The sequence below is a fragment of the Neodiprion lecontei genome, chromosome 1, assembly GCF_021901455.1.
Source record: "Neodiprion lecontei isolate iyNeoLeco1 chromosome 1, iyNeoLeco1.1, whole genome shotgun sequence".
NCBI classification, from domain to species: Eukaryota; Metazoa; Arthropoda; class Insecta; order Hymenoptera; family Diprionidae; genus Neodiprion; species Neodiprion lecontei.
In genome coordinates this window covers 39,125,963-39,146,165 of record NC_060260.1, presented here as the reverse complement: position 1 = coordinate 39,146,165, position 20,203 = coordinate 39,125,963, and the positions used below count along the sequence as shown (strand labels likewise).

General features: G+C 41.2%; 3 protein-coding genes across 4 annotated transcripts; all 3 read right to left on the bottom strand.

The window, feature by feature from the left end:
• Positions 1–1,801: 1,801 nt before the first annotated feature.
• On the bottom strand, positions 1,802–18,784 carry LOC107218616 (xaa-Pro dipeptidase). Of its 2 annotated transcripts, XM_015656540.2 has the most exons (9): positions 18,433–18,783; positions 13,516–13,714; positions 11,772–12,011; positions 11,546–11,607; positions 11,382–11,426; positions 7,613–7,882; positions 3,658–4,102; positions 2,958–3,109; positions 1,802–2,772 (listed from the first exon to the last, which is right to left on the bottom strand). In XM_015656540.2, the coding sequence occupies exons 1-9, from the start codon at positions 18,450–18,452 to the stop codon at positions 2,694–2,696; spliced, it is 1,512 nt and encodes a 503-aa protein (XP_015512026.1). In that variant the 5' UTR covers positions 18,453–18,783; the 3' UTR covers positions 1,802–2,693. The 2 variants fall into 2 exon arrangements, with proteins under 2 accessions (XP_015512026.1, XP_046602267.1); XM_046746311.1 differs by lacking the exon at positions 7,613–7,882 and having other exon boundaries at positions 18,433–18,784.
• LOC107218615 (FAST kinase domain-containing protein 3, mitochondrial-like) lies at positions 7,937–9,235 on the bottom strand. The gene has a single exon (XM_015656538.2). It carries the CDS (start codon positions 9,226–9,228, stop codon positions 8,314–8,316), a length of 915 nt encoding a protein of 304 aa, XP_015512024.2. The 5' UTR covers positions 9,229–9,235; the 3' UTR covers positions 7,937–8,313.
• On the bottom strand, positions 9,600–11,360 carry LOC107218614. The gene has a single exon (XM_015656537.2). It carries the CDS (start codon positions 10,845–10,847, stop codon positions 9,600–9,602), a length of 1,248 nt encoding a protein of 415 aa, XP_015512023.1. The 5' UTR covers positions 10,848–11,360.
• Positions 18,785–20,203: the final 1,419 nt, after the last annotated feature.

The window sequence follows — 20,203 nt, the reverse complement described above, 5'->3', positions numbered from 1 at the left end:
ACGTCTGCATGTGTTTACCTCGGTGTGGGTGTGTCGATTCGTCGTAGAGAGACCATTATGCCGTCTGTACACGATGCTTATACAAGGTGTCGCCAGTTTTGAAACACGGGTTCGGTCCCCTCGTCGTGATAACGTTTTCCCTCATACCTACCGTTTACAGGCAGCTTTGAAAACCTGCAAGCCTCAATCTCGATCTGAATTTATTCTTTTCAAATCTCGCTACATTTTTCTTCGGAGAGGCGAATAACATTTATTTCCGTATTACTGCGCGTCATTAATTTATTACAGAATTATCGGTATCTCCTGCGAAACATTCGCAAAATTTGTCCGATTATATCGGGTGAAAAATTTCTTATTCACGGTTATGTAAATAAATGGATATAGAATTTTTTTGTCAGCTAATGTTTGTACAAAATATCGCTAATAAATTCGAATTTCTGAAAGGTAGACTTTTCTTGATTTTCGTATAAATATTTCGACGTTTCGGTATTTTATTTCTCCTCAGAGTCATAATAAATTTCTAGACAAACTTTCATATTAAAAAACTTTTCATTTCCGCCGAATGGAAGAAGCAAAAAATAAAACGGTAATGTAAACTGAAAATAGAATATTTTTATCTAGCCTGAAATTCTGACGATGTGATTGAGAAGGCATTGCATGTATGCACGTGTCGAAAAAGCGAGAACATCCGTTCATATGCGTGATTGATAGCACCGACAGATAACTTTAATTTTAACTCTCCGAGCTGCACGATACTCTTACATACGCACAATAAAAATATAATACAAGCATATGTACATCAATGGTAACATAATAAAGTTTCGAATGAAATCCAATCGACAGGTTACGATTTCGTTTCAAGCTGTACGAAATCTGTCGAATCAATAACGAGGATAAATTTATATTTTCAACAAACGGTTGGAAAGTTATGATTTAGTTGGATTTTTGAATTTTTTACACCGTGAGTGAGGTCCACCATTTCTGAGGAGTGCGCTAATCCAACGCGGGCGCATGCGCTTAACTGAAATTCTCAATTTTACGCACTAGGGCTATCTTGGCGCATGCGCACTTTTCGATAACTTAATTTTACGCACGGATTTCACGCACTGTTAGTCATTGGGCTGAGTTTAAGCTGAAGTTTGCGCGTTAGGTCAAGTTTCATAAAGCCAGGCTCGTGCCTCTGAACCTCTTGATTGCCCTCGATCTAATTCTTTTAAATTATCGTATTAAATTTGTTTACTTCTCAAGTCAAACTTTCCTGCGCAGATGTTGGATGAATAAGATGTGCTTATGGTGCATACTTTACACTCGTCGGAAATTGCCTACTTTCCGCACTTGTAACACAATATACTATTTCAAAAATTTGTGACTGTAACGAGACAATTGTGAGTAACTCGTGTGATTAATTTTCAACGACTGATTATCTACTGCCGAATGAATTTTTGTTCTGAAACGGGAGTATAAAATGGTAGCAAGATTAGAAAGATTTGAAAAAAAAAGAGATCCCGAATGAATCCGAAAAATGTGCCTCTTTGATACAGTTTATTTTCAAATCAACGACCGGCATTTGAATATTTCCAATCTTCGGGAGTTTAAATCAAACGGACCACTCGGTAGGTAGAAATACGAACCGCCACGGTGATTCTACGTCAACTGCGGTTGCGTTCACTTCCTGCTACACAACAGCGGCCCCCATGCTGTACTCCTGGTCATTTAATACCGCAGGCTGAACCAAGTGCCTAAAATTTTACGGAAAAGAAAAAAATGTGACACTAAATGGAACGAAAAAATTAGCAAATCGTTGCTCGCGCCAAAGGCGTTTATTTCAAAAGAATAATAACCATACGTCATTGAAGTCGACTGTCTGCTATTTGGTGAATTGCGGTGTTTATATATACATATTTATATATGTATATGTATATATATATATACGCTAATAATTCGTTCTCTCGTTAGAATTTTATATTATATTCTGACAATGAGTATAGTATTATTATCAAACCTATACATATACAGCCAAGTTACACAGTCTCAAAAATTTTAAATCATACATATCAAGTATATCAAACATGTTCCAATTTACATATTCAATAGTATATGTGTACAAAATATATAATGTAGGATAATGAATGTTAATTTTATTCAATCAACACCATTACGTATCCGTGCAATTTAATCCACGGAGTGCCAGCTGATTTAGAATATTTTCAACCATCATTTGATTGTCATAAAATACTGTGAGAACTGCTTAGGATATAACATACAGAAAGAGCGTTTGTCGTAACGGTAAAAATTTAAAAATCATCCGAAACACAAACAAAAAATAATCAAGACGCGGGAAAAAAGTTTTGAAACAAAAAATAGAGAAATGAAAATTATCACATGTTGCGAAGAGTTATAATATGCAAATTTATAAATCAATACTATTTTTATTATCGTAAAACTCGTTTACGTAATTCCAGCAGATATCGCTGCGCGCTGGAACTTTGTTAACAGATTAATAAACAAGAATTAAAATTGCCCGCAGCCTGTCGACTGAATAAAAATTGATTATTATTGAGTGAATAAAAAGCACCACCGAACGTGCACAGATTTAATGGATCCGCCAGGAGCAGCAGACACCTCGACATTTGTATTCGCGACGCCGCCGAAGCACGTCACAGATGCATAATATTTGATAGAATTTTGATGATCTACGCGTCGGAGAACTTGCACTCTTGAGGTAATTTGGAATTTCTGCCAACCGTCATCCAGGCCTCGATCTCCTCGGTGCTGTGAAAATTGAAACGAACAGTTGAGCTGAGAAATCCTCAAAGTCGCATACGTATAACGATATAAGTGTGGCTCCATGCATCCGAGCATAATCGTGGAATCGCGGCATTATAAAGCTCGTAAAAATGCATAATAATGCAATGATAGCGATGGTCTCGGTTTATGGTAATACGAGGCGAACTCACGTCCTGGGCACATCAGTCATGTTCTCCACTCCCGTCTCCGTAACGAGAACGTCGTCCTCGATACGCACGCCTCCCCAACCTCGGAAACGCTCCAATTCTTCTCTCACGATGTACTTTGCTTGGTCCCCGTTGGCCAATGCTTCATCCAGTTTCTATAGAGACGATTTTACCATGCGAATATTAGTCACACCAACAAACACCGAATATCAGACCAATGTCACAATGCCGTCTTTGTCGCACGCTGAACGCGCATCTGTTTATACCAACATTCATTTTTGTCATTCGTTTCGCTCGTGAAATCTTTATACGTCTGTCGAGAATGGAACGAACACCAGGCTGAACCGATTCTGCTCAAGGATTCTAAGTACAAATTAGTAGATACGACTTCGTTTGGCTTGCGATGCAATTGAGTAAGAGAGCAAACGTAACGATCAAACCCGGCATTCTTCAATACTACAGAAAGACTTTGGGAATGGATCTAGAGCCGAATGCTCCATACTGTGATATCACGCATCACTGGCCAAACAAAGCGATTCTTCCAAGTTATTCCCGATCCATATTCCGAAGCAGCTCGTGAAATCCGAAGGAGCAAAAGTCTATCCCGAAACACACGACGACCCTCGTGGAAACTTTCTGCATTGAACAGCTTCGTGTTCAGCGTGATTTAGAAACCGGTACACGTAAGGTGGTCCATGCTTACACAGTCGATGAAGTAGCATCCCGGCTCGATGGTCAGCACCATTCCAGCTTTCAGGGTCCTCGCGGTCCGCAGCTTCCGGAGTCCAGGTTCGCTCGAACGTGTCGGATGTCCCGGCAGGTAGCCGCCGACGTCGTGAACGTCGAGACCCAGCAAGTGCCCGAGACCATGGGGCTGGAATACCTCGCCGAGACCGGCGAGAATCATTTGGTCAACATCGCCGACGAGTATTCCTCCTTTAACGAGACCTCCCAGCATCACTCTGTTCGCCAAAAGGTGCATTTTCGACCATGATACTCCGGGCTTCGCCGCGTTCATGACGGCGTTCCGAGCATCGAGGACCGCGTTGTAGACCATCTTCTGGTCCTCCGTGAACTTGCCGTTGGCCGGATAACTGCAGGTTATGTCAGCCGCGTAGCCGCAGTAATTTGCGCCCATGTCGAAGAGGCTGAAGAGGAAAACATGGAGACCAGTTAAGGGGCGATACGAAAAGGAGGCTAATCGACGTGCTTCGTATTGTTTGAAACAACCTCGCAACTACGATTTGTGATAGGTACAAATCCGTTCGGATGGAACTTGAAGAGTTAAAATACGGTCACGTTCTGCAACTGGATATGAAAGTGGTGAGAAACTGACGAAGTTTTAGTGAGAAGCAATCCAATATATTGCAAGGACGTAAAGTAGTAAGAAGCACAAGACCGCAATCGCTTCAGCAGCTGCGATTAATGCACTTCTTGCGGTTTGTTTGCACAGCTCATTGATTTGTGTGAATGCATTTCCGCGTCCGTTTTCAAGTGTTTAACCTCCGAGTATAATTATCTGTATTGCGTAGACGCACAGACGGAAAAGAAAAAAGACGAAGCGACAATTTTCACGCAGCGTGTAATTACCTAAATACTACAAAACCGCAGAGTATGATAATATGTCGTGTGAAAGAGTCCAGAAATGCTCAGACGGCAGGAAATGCAAATTGCGATATGAAAACGGATCGGAGACGCAGCTGGAGTGGATCCAAGTGGTGTTGATTAAGCGACTATCATCTCGACGTATAGAAAAAATAGCGAAACCGCCAACTTTATCTACAAATGTCCAGCAGTTATCATCAAACTGGGAGAGTTCTCATTATTGTGCCACTCTTTTAATTCCTGAGACATATCTTTCGTCGAGATTTTTTGAAATTTATACTTGTTTTCTTCGTGATTGATTCCTCGTAAAATAACCTGAGATCGCTTTTCGATAAGAATAATACTTTCTTGAATAAAGTATGATCATTTTGATTTAAAGAGAATTCTAATTCTTATTTGGACGTTGCACAGTTTTCGTCCACATCCAACTAAAGTGACTTCTGCAGTTTCATTTACTTCGCGTTTTTAGTATGGACACTCTTTAACGATACTATACGCACACCCGAAGTATCTTCAATTCCGTTCTCATTCCTTACACGACCCGATGTTTCCCCAGAGAATAACACCGTTTTTAAACGCTGTGTATAACATTGTATATTCAATTATTTACGAGTGATGAAAGAGGTTACGATGTGCATAATATACGTACATATGCATAACAAGCGTTCAGTTTTGCAGAACGCACCGAGACATGCGCGGCTAGATTGATGGGCCTTATATGGATGTGTTTCGTTTCATGAAATTCCTGATATATCTAAGCACTTTACGTATCTCCCTCTCTGCGAACGTATTATACATATATTGTACGTAGTTACATATACAAGATCCTGAGCAATAAATAAATTTGAAATTCTAAATAGCTCCTCTTGATTATTTCATTTCTGTATTTATTCCTTTGACATGATAAGTACATAAATCGTCGCCTATTTTTTGTATCTTCTCTTGTACTTCACTTCTACTTCACAACTTTTTATTTCTCACTTAAATTTTTTCTTTCGCCGTTTTTTTGCGAACGTACGTAGGTAAGAGTTTATCGTTATATGCGCGGCTTTAACGATAAGCGGTAATCGTCGTATCTTCACGTACAAACGTGATACTACTTTCCATGTATAATACCTATACACCTGTACATGAGTAATATATTTACATCAGCTTCGAAATACATTATAGCTGGTAGAAATGATGTGTAAAGTTTTTGTTACCGGTGCAAAATGTCCTTTGCTAACGAATTAACGGTGATTATATTATAACACCTGTTAATTTTCATTGTTTATGCTTGTATTAAATATTACAGAGTATAATTTGCAGAGTCTGGGATGAATGGTTCCATGAGACCTCAAATTATGTCCATTATACACGTATGTGTGAAATATCCCGAATGAATGAATTAAGTGTTCACATATATGTATGAGTATAATACATATCTTTACAATTTTAACGATCACCAACTCTTTGATGAGGCTGCGAGAATGTGAAGGGGAAGTATGAAGAAAAAATAAAAAAAAATAAATAAAAAACTAGCAATAAAAAGAAAAGAAGTAGAAAAAGAAAAGGAAACCGACTGTAAGCAAAGTATCTTGACAAACGGTGCTCCCGCGTGATAGCAAATATGTGCGAGGAATTTGTGAAAAAAATACGCCAGTAAAACACCTGCCGAGTATTGTAAATGAATGGATATGCAAGATAATTTGTATGTATGACCATATGAGATCGTGACGTATGAAATGAGTATGGAGAACAGGCGGCGCTTGCGCGTTTTAATTTCTTTCATAATATGTAAATAAAAGGCTCGTCGAAGTACGGAGAAAAATTATTACACGTACTATAGTACATGGTATAATGTTGTACTTTGATAAAATAAATTGTTTCTCTGAAAAAATGAAGCTGAACAAACCGCATGCCGTATTAAGATCGGTATTAACACACGCATTATAGACTTAATGACGTCCGAAAGTAAAGAGCGATTACGACCAACATGGATTTAGGTAAAACTCGGCGTGGTTTTTTCCAGAATGTAGAACAATGGTGGAAGGTAAAATCGAACACGGAACATGTAACACCGCGATCACGTTTTCATCCATTAAATGCGATCTATTCAAGCGGATTAATTACACCGCCCATGAGTTTTCAGCGTTACGCAAGAGATCACGAGGTTCAAGCACCTGAATGATTCACTCTCCCAGTAATTAACCGATTCGTAACGAAGGTGGTACAGCTTATGTGAGACGCTTAATTACCAGGCCAGGGGGAAGAGGATATCGAATATTAGAATTTTTGATTTCGTCACGTAACCGCGGAATTCACCGCTGCGGACTGAAGTTGGAGAGGAGGACACGCGTGTCTGGTCTTTTGATTGAATCCACAATAGACCGAAAGTATAATATTATTACATGCATAGCCGGCGATACCAGTCACTTTTTATATCACGAAATCTAATTCCAAGCAAGGAATTTCGAACTTCAATGTATACACGTATTATGCATAATTCATGTATATTTTTGACACGACCCACAAAACGTCGTTTTGTCCTGAAAAATATCTTACATGCTGGTAGGTATTATACCATTCGCACAGCGAATGTAAAAAAAAAAATTTTTTTAATACACTCGACAGGTTAACGAAAAACATCGACCTTCGACTTGCGAGTAAGAGAACCTAATTACTGTACGGACAATTTTGCGTCGAACGGATCAGTCGTTTAATTTCCACTTTACGAGTATTTTTCTTTTTATTATCTGATTTTCGCCCTTAAAAAAATTGTATACCACCATTACACATTTAACCTAACCATATACATATAATTAATGACGAAGTTACGAACTTGGGAATTTTGCAGTGTTGTTGAGAGAACTGTGGCACCAGAAACCTGTACAAGCTTTCCGAAAATACGCCCCTTATGAATAATAATTTTATTAACATCCGTGACCCTGGCCGACAGTCTATTGACAATCACAAGGTGACGATTCTAGGACTGTGAATTTTACGGGGAATGTAATTACAGGAATAAGAGGCCAAAGATTTGAGATCTAGGACGCAGAGTCTGCATTGCTCACCACATGTCTCCGTCCTTGAGGACCCTGTTATTCGGTGCACCGGCATGGCCGTAGTGAAGGATAGAAGCGTTGTGGCCGGATCCGCATATGCAGGTGTAAGAAACGTGGCGACATCCGCCTACGGAGTAGGCATGGTGCATGAAGGCAGCTTCCGCTTGAAACTCAGCGAGACCCGGTCGCACCGTTCGCATCACTGCTCGATGTGCGTCGGAGCTGACTTTTACCACGTATTTCAAGACCTCGATCTCCCTCGGTGACTTGATCACTCGGCTATCCTTACGAAAAACGAAAGAAAAAAAAGAAAAAAGAAAAAAAAATAGATCCAATGAAATGCTTTCCATTTTATTGAAAAAGTAAATAAGACATCGATACTTTTCTCTGGGAGTCAAGTTCAGGAGAAATTATTTGAGCTACCGGATTTCTCGTCTGGGGTTAAAAAGAAATCAGACATGGCGGCCTTGGGATTTTTTCGATCCCTACTCGTGAATTCTCATTTGAATTATAAAATTCTCAAACAGAACACCGGATCCGAGTTTTGTGAAAGTCGAATGAGTTTTTCGTATACTTGTTTAGACTAGTGGCGTGCAACAGCTTTGCGAACTGTTAATGAAAAGCATCAGAGAGAAACTATCAAGGCACTTGCGTCCACTGAATTAAGATCAGGATATTATGTATAACCAAATCGACGCTGTACCAGGTTGCTACATTCCCTCTTCGGTGGCAAGAAACCTTTCCTCGAGGTATCGAGCGACAGCGAGTGGTTCCGCAATAATTTTCTCGAGAGTCTGAAAATCGAGTGACATAACGCGAAGCCCAAGTTTTCGGAAGTGCCTTTTCTTCGTGACTTGAGGTCCCATAAGCTGCGAACTGTTGCGGCAAAAGTGTTCGGGGAGGTGAACAAGGACGGCGATGCTGAGGTTCCTGTGCTGTTTTTCCAAGCTGAAAGCCTGGCTCGGAGAAGGCCCAAATCTGGGATAAATAAAGGCGTCGATCGCGTAGAACTCGACGCTGGGTAGCTGGCCCAGGAAAATAGTCTTGCTAACGACGTAATGGCGGCCCGCGAGCTTGACGAGATGGGGATGAATCCGGTTGACGATTCTCTTGAGCCTCGCGTCCCGGCAGTCCGGGTTTCCGGGCCTCTCTTCTCTTGGGATCATCGGGCCGGCGTACTGCGGGCATTCGAGTGTCATGGCGGCGTCAAAAAGCCTCAGTTTCGTCTTGGAGGCGTCGAGCGAGCGGAGGTTCCGCCTGTGGAAAAGCCGGTCGAGAAAACCGGCCCTGAAGATCTTTTCGGCGAACCTAACCGGGTGTCGTTCTAGGTGGATAAAGGCCAGCAAAACGTCCAACGCCTCGTTTGGCTTCAGCTGAAGGAACCTATACGCCACCGCGTCTTCCAAGGACTTCCAAAATCGGCCGGATATCGGCTCTGGAGGCTGGAAGTAGAGGCTACCGAATGGTACGAAAATCGACACGATCGCTCCCGCTGGAAGACTCCTAGCGTTCTTTGCCAGGTAGTCGGCACACCCAGAAAGAATAACGGGGTTTCTGATCCTCGTGCTCTCGCAGTAGTTCATCATCGCTCCGATCAATGTCGGCACCTTCAGAGAACATGCCATGATTCAGTTGGTGTCTTCCGTTTTTTCAGAGGGGCTTTTCGCTTGGACATTACTTGGAAATCACTTGGGAATCGTTGGTCTCAAAGGATAGTTTGACATCCATTGATTTCCCAGTCATTCAAAAACGTTCAAGATTTATCAACTTCTCACTGATTTTCAGGCGATTTCTAATGTTGATAAATAGCTCGATATTCACTGATTTCCAGTGATTTCCAAGTGATTCCTAATTGAGTGAATAGCCACTCGAAAGTTTTTACTATTTGCTTGTAGATACACACTTTCGCAGCGCGTGTTGGACGTTTTCTAGTGCCTCGAATCCATGTCCTCGACCACGTTCGTTCTATCCAATATGCAATGACGCAATCCTGCTTTCAAATTCGGAACCAGCGAACCCAGGACCCCAAAAGAACCGAACACGCGCTACGAAAATACTCATGCATCGATGGCAGCTGTACCTCCTTTGCCCTGGTCTTGCCCTGCCTTGCCTGGACATGAGTCTCCATCATTTTTTCGACGGCTGGATCGACGTTGCGAGTGACCGTCCAGGTGCGGACGAGGTCCAGAAGATCCTGCTCGTTGACGGTGTTCGCCTTGGCGGCAGCCCACCTGTTGGCCAATCTGAGAGTCTCTGGAGACTCGATGGCCGCGTTGGCCAGAGTATTGAGAATGTCGGCTATCTGTCGGCCCGAGAGCAACCTCAAATGGCGGTCGAGTCTGCGATCAAGAACGGCGTGAACGAACCTCCTGCTCTTCTTGAACGAGTAAAGAGATCTGAAGAGAGGGACCAGATCCTCAGCTGAGACTTCGCTCTCTTTAGCTGCGAGACCGACCCAGAGAGAATCAACGACTTCCTGGTACTCGAGATTCCTGAATTTCGTCATGATCCGAACCGCCTCGACGATCTGGGCGACGTTCATCTCATTGTCGGCGATTCTGGACGCGACTTCGTCGCAAAGACGATCCCGCAAGGGGTTTACCGGCGGGCTGATCGTGTCCCTGGTCAGGAGATCAAGAGCTTCGATGAGCGTGTCGCTGTCCTGAGTCCCGACAATCATTTCGACCACCTGACCAAGGACTAATTCGCGGTTGCTGGTTGGACTCGCTCGGTTTCCGTTTCGCGGGGAGTTTTCGAGCTCGATTATCTTTCGGAGCGCCTGAACGGCGACCATCGAGTTTATCTCCTCTACTATTATCGTCTCCAAGAGCGAGAACACCCCTTTCGGCGTGTAGCATGACTCGAGGCCAGCAAGGAGCTGCTCGACGTTGGCCTCGTTGAGGAAATCGAGATCCGATCCGAACAGGATCGCCGTTCCCTCATCCGTCTCGATGTCGATCCTTCGACTCGGTCCCCGTCGCCCTCCGCTCTTCGACTTTTTCGCCATTTTACTCCGGCTGCTCGTTCGCTGGCCCTTTTCATCCTGCAGCAACAAGTCATTCGCCCTTCTGACCATCACCGGCAACTCGTGGACCAGTGATCCATCCTGGACAAGTATCGTACTGCACAATAATGCCCGTGGTCTGTCTCTTGCTATGGTGCTGAGAGCCGAAATCGAAGAACGAAGAACCATCCGAGAAGCGAAATGAAGTGGAAGTCTTGAAAACACTGCTCTCAGCAGCATCGTGTGTGTTCTTTGAGGTTACTTGGGTTTCTTATTTTTCAATTTGTGACGCCTCATTTGCAATTCAATGGGAATCCACAACGGACGCGTCGAAACGGGTTTCATAAGCGATTTGATTTAATGGAAAAAACATTACATCAAATTTAATCTGAATGAAAAAATGACTTTCCGGGAATAAAATGTGATGGATAAATTCTTTAGAAAAATGGTCCTGTCAAATTGCCATATTATTCACGACAAATGAGGGGTCGGCTATTCAAATATCGAACGATCTTTACTTGTTAAAATATTCACGCTAGCTATAACTGCAGCATTTTTAATCCAACTTGAGTGCATAATTCTCTTTTGGTAAGAGGCGTCATTTGCGATTGACGTACTTGTATTGCAAAAACTCCGTCGGCATAGCAGCGATCTTTTGATATTCTGAAATATCAGCTTACCCACGCAGTAGTTTAAAAAGCATTTGCAATTTACCAGTTAGCAACAAAAACGTATTTGATAATATTGATCCTAATGAAGAGTTGCAGGACTCACCATTCAGATATTTCCGGATACAACAACGTGTTGTTAACGTTGAATCTGAAATATGAGAAACGGACGTCTATTGTGAGAAATTTTCATTGCGTGAGAGATTCAATACTATATTTAGAATCGATGGAAAGACTATGAATATACATTTTGATTTATATTATACTCACTGGCCAATCTTGTCGAAAACAGCCTCACGCGCGGCAAGTCCGCTGTCGGTGTTTAACCCGTTCTAAGGCAAAAAACAAACTCATAAAAAAATATGCAGATACATCAAACCAAGCATAGGTACGCAGTGTGTATAATTTTTCCAATTTATCTACCATATGGCTCAAAACGGGTGGACATTTTATCATTTTCTTCATTACCGACGTAAAAAAAAAAGACGGAGCTCACCAACGTCAGAAGCACGGAGGCACCCCGCTCGCTTAGTACATCCGCAATCTCGTCCGTGTAGTAAACCTTGTCGACCGCGTAACGTTTCCGGAAGTCATCGGTCGTGTAGAGGGTGCCTTGCCACACAGCATACTCGGCCGGTAACCGGGGGAAGAACAGTATGGACTCGGATGTCGTGACGTCAATGCATCCGTAACAGTCTGGTTCCTCGACCCCGAAGCACCACTGGAAGTACGACTCCTGCTCGAACGGAAAAGAACGCCACAATGTTAATCGGATAATTCCACGGCATTTTGCACGGAAGAAACATGAATTATAGTCGAATTAAGCAGCTACGGTCAAATTGACTCGTTGATAATTGTAAGAGAAGAAAGAGCTAGGCTAAAAATATCTTTTATTGATTCGGGAATTCCCGTTTCTTACGTGATCAGGATAATTATATGAACGACTTTTTCTTCCCACGATTTTATCCCACATGTAACTATGCGTGTGTATGTACATCGATTTTACTTACAAAACCACAAGTATACTTATTACTGGACGAGCTGTATAGTTGCGGTTATTATGTATATACCGCACGTGTAAGCCAAGTGTTAATATGAACGAGTGACGAGCAGACGTATATCAATGAATATATACACGTAAATATATACTCGCAGAGAATATATTATTATGGGCATACGTACGAGTATAATACGTAAGTGCCGACCACTTTCTACGCAAAAGGTGAGAGTTGAGGATTATTTTAGCGACGGTAACGTTTGAAAATAATTTTAAATTAGTTCACCCTTTGCGTTGAATTTTCAAATTACAAGTCACCGCGTCTTCTATTTCTCCCATCAAGACTTTTCTACGCCTATACAATGCACGAAACTCCCAAGTGGCAGCTGTTTTTAAGTAAAAAAATTTTACAGTACAACATTAATTGTTTATACACTGTGCATAGATACTGAAAAATAAAAATTGTCAGCGATTACTTTATTCCACGTTATTTACTGCCTAGCAATAATTATTTACAGATTACCTAAACGAGTCAGCAAATTCGTTATATACGCGAAAGTCTGATTCTCATGCCAGATGTAAAGTAGCAGGACTTTTTTATATATATAATCTCTGCATATCGCTTATAGTTTGAAATTATCGTATATATAATACATGGAGAAGCCTGTATATTCTTCTGTCACTAGATAATATCTCATACAGTTTTTACCAAACTACATTTATGGCCTCTGTCTTATTGTACTTTATCGTAGTGAATATGATTCGGTATTTTTTTATTTTTTCTCTCTTTTCATATCACGGAACTAAATTTCGTCTTCTGACCTCTCTATTTCGTTGATGAGATATACCGATGATAAATTACATTTGCAATGAACAAACAATCATTTCTGGATTACCTTTACAGTCTTATACAATCCAACAATCATGGTGTTACCAGACTCTTGATTTTATAACGCATGAATGATATAGCTAATATACAGCTTCACAAAATGACGCAACGATTAACGATTACTTGAGGAAAGTATAGGCATGTGCATCGTGTATCACGAATGATGCTCTGGTATGCGTATCAGAGTTGTGCTCAACGTGTAATTTCGAAACATAATTGCACGCCACTTCCTACAGTATCTAAGATAAAAAAAAATAAAAACTCTATTTTGCATGCGGTTTGTAAGTATAAAAAAATCGTACGATTATTTTAGATCATTAACACCTAGTAAAGCATACATATGGAAATCCTTGCCTGTCGGAACGGCCAGGAGATGTCGGTGTCGTTGAACGGGACCTCGACACCGCCCTGGAGAACTACGAAGGCGCCCTTTTCTGGTACGGCGGTATTTCCCCGAAGAACAGCGGCAAGTCGTTCCCGGTTTTCCCGGAAAAGCGACATAGGGACCTTCAAGGTGTGTTCGCCCCTCACGAAATGCGACTCCATCGGGCACCTGAGAGGAATAAAAAAAAAAGGTCCAGGTCATTCACCGCAAAGACTATACGAGACTTTGAATTTTATTTTAAAATACGTTTGTTTATTCTCAATTTTGGGTTCTTCTCTTCATTATCACACATGTCATCTCGATAGTATACGTTCTATGTAAGTATTACAGAATACGCAGAGCTGCCGTGACGCGGATATTATATATCTATACGTCACTGACATGCGTCAAGATCGTCGTCACCTAGGCGCGTACCTCGAACTAGAATAGATATACCTATATTTTGCATACGTGGTTATATTTAGCCCCCAAACTCGTGTCATCGTTATTAGACCGTCATAAAACCTCCCGACGTCGTTTACGCAAACGTTCTAGTCGTCGGACGTAAGATCCATATGGTGCTTTTCGTAACGGAACACATATTGGTGACACGCTCGATTTCTCGCATTTTTTCTCTATCTTGCTTGATGATATCCATCTGAGAACTATGCGAGACAATTTCATGCTTCGAGACGGCGGGGATTCCGCGTGTTTCATTGTCAGTTTAAGAGGATGCTATAGTCAGTCCTTACCGCCTGAGTAAAATGGTATTATTTTTCACTACTCTTCAATCCTACACAGCACTGATGCAGTGAAAATATCGCAATCAGTGCAATTTTTGTTCCATGCGTGAAGACGGGTGGGAAATGTATTCCAACCATAAGTACGGTAATTCAGTGACAAGAGTACATTTTTTTCGCATCACTGTTGCGTTCAACAAAACTTATTTTGGATATTTATATATGATATTTTATGTTATTAAATAATAGCGCCGACTGCGGTATTTTCACTACATGAGTAAAAATTACAGAGGCGTTCGTTCCGAAGAAGCCAAACCAAATTTGATAGAATTGGTAGTGATGGAATTTCCCGATTCATCGTACTTGTCATTTCGTTTTTTATTGCTCGTAAGCCGCCATTCTTTTTGTCCAAGCAACTTTCTCCGTGATCATACAATGAGTTTCGAATTCACGCCATTTCAGATTAGCCATCGTGTGATCGCGAAATGTCTTTTCAAACTCTGCAATAATATAACTGGAACTACATATTTAAGGGTATAATGCGCACGGATAGATGTGTGGGGAGCCTGTCAGTCAGTATTAAGATTAACCCCCGTCCGGCCAAGGTGAGTCGAGTGGACTCAATTAGCGAATCAGGTTTGTCTAATATCTTGTTATAGGTACTCGGTGTTCACAGAAGTTTGACCGATGTCATGGCTTTGCAAACTGCATTGCACACGGTGTAGATAGTAAAAATAAAGTACCGTTGTAAAATCGTAATGGAACTTTGTCATCTTTTTATTACCGCATTTCGAATGCGTTATTTATTTACTTAAGAAGGAGGACTCCGATTTACTCGCTTATTTTTTTCTTCCGTTTCTGTTTTTTTTTTCCTGCTTCATTGCTACTATACAAATTACACATTTCATACCAACAGACTTCATTCAATATGCACGACCGCCTTTACCGCAATGAAATATTCCTGGTAGCTTTATCAACCGGAAGACAATAGCCACAATTGTGTAACGTTAGAGATCCTTTGCGAGAGGAAAATCTTTATCGATTACATCACGCAAAGCCGCGTATATAAGAAGAATATAGTATACATATTTTCAAGGTTGATACAAAACATTTATGTCATCCAGGCGATGTACAATATAAATAAGACTCCTCATCCTGAAATGAATAAATCTCGATATTATATAACGAACGTTTAGATCCTCATACATGGTGGATATCAGACTAACGATCAGCTTTGATTCAATTTTCCATTAGACCTACATACGCAAGCAAATATCGAGTATAATACACAATAGAAATATGCGCGGATGAAGCAGAGTGAATATTGCGTCAATTTATGGTTCGATAAAATATTCGCTGACGCGTAGAATTGCCGATCTACAAACCGTAGGTAAAGTTGACATGCAAATGTGGAATTGAATTTTGAACCAGCTAGAGCTATACTAATACTCGTAACCAGATACCTTCGAGCTTCCACGAACCGTGACGTTTATTTATAAACCTCCTGAAACGTGACGGACAGTAACAGACGAACAGGAAATTTGTGATTTTCAGAATGACGAAGAACGAGCCCAACAAACTGTGTAAATGGGTGACTGCTTTGACCATTGTAACGTTTAAGGAACGAATTGTGCAACACAGTTCACTCAACTATTTGTCAATCGTTATTAGTTTCAGTGCTGACAGCTGTTTACACATATATATATGTGTATATATATATATATACATATATATATGTAATGCAGAATTGCGTATCTAGTTCAGGGAAATTTATGAAACCGTTGTTGATCAATTAAACTTTACATATCACGTATATTCTACTGCTTCTCCGAAGCTTACATACATAATTGATACAATCATTTTAAATTAACAATACGTTCGAAACACCAAAAATAGTCGATCGCGTCATTCGCGTGTGACAAAATGTATCGTGCTATACGTATGTATTTGTTGCTGTCAATCTGTTTATTTTGATCAAAAATACGTGCAAGTTATGACCACAACTCGAACGACGTTATATTGCATCGACGTTTCATATTTCTGTCCTTGTTTATACGTTATTCTGAATCGCAGGCAGCTAATTGCTTGATGACAATCAAACCGTGTGTAGACGAAGCGACATAAATCAAGCATTAAAAACTTGAACATTCAACTAACTCCAGCCAGCCGAGTAGAATTGAGAGACGAATTAGGATGAATGAAAAAAAAAATAAAATCGACCCCACGGAAATAGAATCGAACGAGAATAACGATTAAAACCTATCTTGATTTCTATCCTACACTCAGTACATTTCCGTTAAACGGTTATCCAACGACGTACACGTGGCGGTGTTCCAAACAAAGATGAAGAAATAAAAACAAGCAATATATTATAGTCGGAAAAAGAAAGGGCTGCGACTCTCTTGATGAGAAAAATAGCACTCGGCGATATTGGTATACACGTATCATACACAGCAATTTATAACTGCGGGCATAAAATAGATTTGCGTATAAACGTGTATCACTGATATGAATATGTGTGAAGCTTTTTCGCCGTATTGACTGAAATTGACGTTCGGCTGAAAGAGGACAAACAAATTTTGTATGCAATTTGGAATTCGGAAACCGCTATGGGCATTTCCGAGAAAGCTATTCTCGACTCTGGTCTTGTTATATATATTACACCTATTCTAGATTCGAATCTCAACGGAATACCTTGAACCATGATACTATAGCTAATCCACCACTACTTGTCCGCGAAGGAAAACTACGCGATCACATGCGTGTAAAATAAACACGTTACACATATTTACTCCTCGTGACGAGGCTGGCCGAGTATAACCGAACCCGCATACCTTCCCCTCTCTGGCCGACTAAATGATCACCAGCTTGGTAAATGGAGGAACATTTAGCTGTCTCGAAGCTTTTATCTAATAATAGAGACAGATACTCCGTCCGATGTCACGTCATTATCGGTGGACAACAATAAAATTTAATCTCTCCACCTTCCCCCTTCCACCATGCAAGTTCGCAGCTGCGGGCAACGGTTTCTTTTCAAATTGCCACCTGTTTTCGATGGAAACAAACAACGGGGCAATACAAATAGTGGACAATACAAAGTACATATTGCAAATTAAATGTTTATAGCTTATTGTCGATACCGCGTGCAGGGTATTTCAGTCAAGTAATTCTACTGACCTGTGCCCGAGCCACGGTAAACATTACGATTGTCTCAAATCATCGTTATCTACATCGATTTGTTTTTACACGCTGTAGGGGGGCCGACAGACAAGACAATCGTTGAAACAATATTCATCGAATTATAGCTGCAACGATCTAAGCAAATAAAGTGTAAATTGAAAAAGTATATAAAACAAAACAGATGACTGCTGTGAAGTTTGATCGAACAGCGGTACAACACATCGACAAAAACGTGCAATTATACCGAGGTGACAATCTTTCGATCGGGTTAATCCGCACTCGATGCCATACCTACATACATATATAGGTATACAAAATGTGCGTGGAATATTTCCTTGTCAGTAGGTATATGTATATGCACGAAGCGGAGTTCGGTGTTATGATCCGTCGGCAGTCTGAACTCCCGCTCTTTATTAAACCAGTTCTAACGGCATTTATACAGCACCAGGCGTTGATACATCTACCGGAGATTAGATGTCTGTGAGTTGGTATAATACCAGCTAACGACGGACAATTCTTCTATAGCGGAAAAAAAATGTTAAAAGTAAAAAAAAAAAAAAAAACCAAACTAACAAGAACAGAAACAAAAATTTCCCGTCCAAGTGGGAGGCGTTGTTCTCTCACACTTCACAGTACGCTTTATCTCATCGCGTTGAAGTTAGTAACGTTATCGTAACGATTCATGCTAGGTGAAAACGTTTATTTCGCCTTGTCGGCGAAAATCATTGTCAAATAAAGAAAATAGTGACTTTTGTTTTTTCACCAATCTTTCGTGTTACGATAACGTTACTAACTTCAACCTCGTTTTATACCGAGCTCCGTGGATAATTTCCATACGTTATACTAATTTTCACGGGCTGTAAGATTATAGTGGAATTGTACAAAACGGCCTGCAGCCGAACAAAATGTCAAAGCCTGAAAGCAGTTCAGACGTACGAGTAGAAAGCGACAGGGACCGGGTGTAAGCTTTTTGACAAATATACGTACGTGGCTTGCGTATCGGCCATGTTGGTTATCCGGCACTTGTTCAGACGGTATTGGCGCGGCGTTCGAGTTGCGCGGTGGGTTGAAAGTCGACGTTTGTCGTCCTCGTCGTCGCCCCAACTCTCAAGCTCTTTGTTTTGCTCTTCCTCCTCGCCGGACGGTCGACACGATCGCCTCGCAACTTATGCACTGTTGTTTCTTGCTGTACGACGGTGTTGACGCCGGTGCTGCATGTGCCGATGATTCTGCACCTGATATTTATATCCTCGCGTTGCGCCTTTCCCGGTTCACTGCGGAGAGCCGGACGAGAACGACGTTGCGAACAACTCGCGGGCCGTTGTCTCGCTTCCAGACTCCAAAGTCCTCTTTTATATATGCTCTCTTATCGTCACTCGAACCTGTCATCTGGCCGTATCCTTGTGTCACTGTGTGTGCAACTTTGCAGACGCACGCGCGTGTTGTTGATAATCGAAGATGGGATGATACACGCGGTGCGTCCGAGGAAAATTCCGCCCTTCAGCACCGCCGGTAGTAAAAATTTATAAACCTAGAACTGTAACGTCGGGTGAAAAAAAAAAAAAAAAGAAAATAAACCCACGCGAATGTAAGTTTACCGCCGTAAGAGAACAGCTTAAGTTCTGCGTGTTTCGCTTACTGATCTTTAACTAATTTTTTGGAATTTATGCATAACGTTTTTTAGCTACTGTGATTCTTTATTAAAAAAGGAAAGAAAAAAAAGAGACCCTACAGGACCCTTAACGATACGATGTACCCGAGATATAGAACTCACAAGATTGGGGCGTTTCTTTACGGTCCGTTACTGGAATAGATAAAAAAAATATAACCTTACCGTTCTAGGGTGTTCACGCGTACTCTGTTGTGCGTAACGCGAATTAAAGGGTTACAGGTGATTAGGTCAGAATAATATTGACGGTGATTGAAAGAATAACGAATATATTTGACAAGTATAAGGTGTGATGGGTAGATTTGTTGCACAAAGTTTGAATTGTTGGTTCGTTACACGAGTCGACTCATAGGGTTGGTTTAACTCGTGTAGTGATGTACACGTCTGGTCCGTTCAAGGGTGCGTGAACAACTGAACTTTGAAATTGAAGGAGAGCTTGGGAGAGGCTAGATTGTGGGAGAAGGTAGAGAAAAGCCAGGAAAAGGCTCGTACATTTGCAGCTACTTAATCGGAAGTTTGAGAACAACAGACAGGCGGGAAGCTGAGATACCTAGGGAAAGTCTGAAAAAACCGGATGTGTGGCTGTAGATTATCCTTTCAACCTAGTGAGGGTTTCGCGACGCAACATAGGGTTAATTTCAGACCTGAATCTGTTGACGGAAACGTTTTTTTCAACAATATTGATACCGATATACGTGAAGCAACGCGGTTGTTAAATCCTCAAACCAGATTCGAGTTCATCGTCGAAACTTGCCTCCGTGCCTGTGTATAAAATGCCTGAAATAGTTTAGAATTGTATATTGAGAAAGAGATAAAAACTTGATACGCCCGAATGCGGTTAATCCATGCAGATGTATTTACTGCTAATCGATCTTCGTCCATGTCAAGCATATTTCAAACAATTATCAACCATTGAAGAATAACGTTGGAACTTTACGACCGCTCGATAATTGGTTTACTTTCTCAGCGTTGATGGGTCCAATACAGAATTATCAAAATTCGCGCTAATTCTCACCTCCCTCGTTACGCAGGTAGGGTGAACCCGGTAAATTGGCCAATTTATATAATACTCTCGATGTTTATAGTTCC

What these genes read in the sequence shown, in the direction of transcription:
- LOC107218615 (XM_015656538.2), bottom strand. Translation starts at nt 9,228, where the DNA reads ATGGCATGTTCTCTGAAGGTGCCGACATTGATCGGAGCGATGATGAAC.
- LOC107218614 (XM_015656537.2), bottom strand. Translation starts at nt 10,847, where the DNA reads ATGCTGCTGAGAGCAGTGTTTTCAAGACTTCCACTTCATTTCGCTTCT.
- LOC107218616 (XM_015656540.2), bottom strand. Translation starts at nt 18,452, where the DNA reads ATGGCCGATACGCAAGCCAC. An exon ending in ATGGCCGATACGCAAGCCAC is followed by an intron (nt 13,715 to 18,432) that starts GTACGTATATTT and finishes TATTCCTCTCAG; the next exon opens with GTGCCCGATGGAGTCGCATT. An exon ending in TCTCCTGGCCGTTCCGACAG is followed by an intron (nt 12,012 to 13,515) that starts GCAAGGATTTCC and finishes CCGTTCGAGCAG; the next exon opens with GAGTCGTACTTCCAGTGGTG.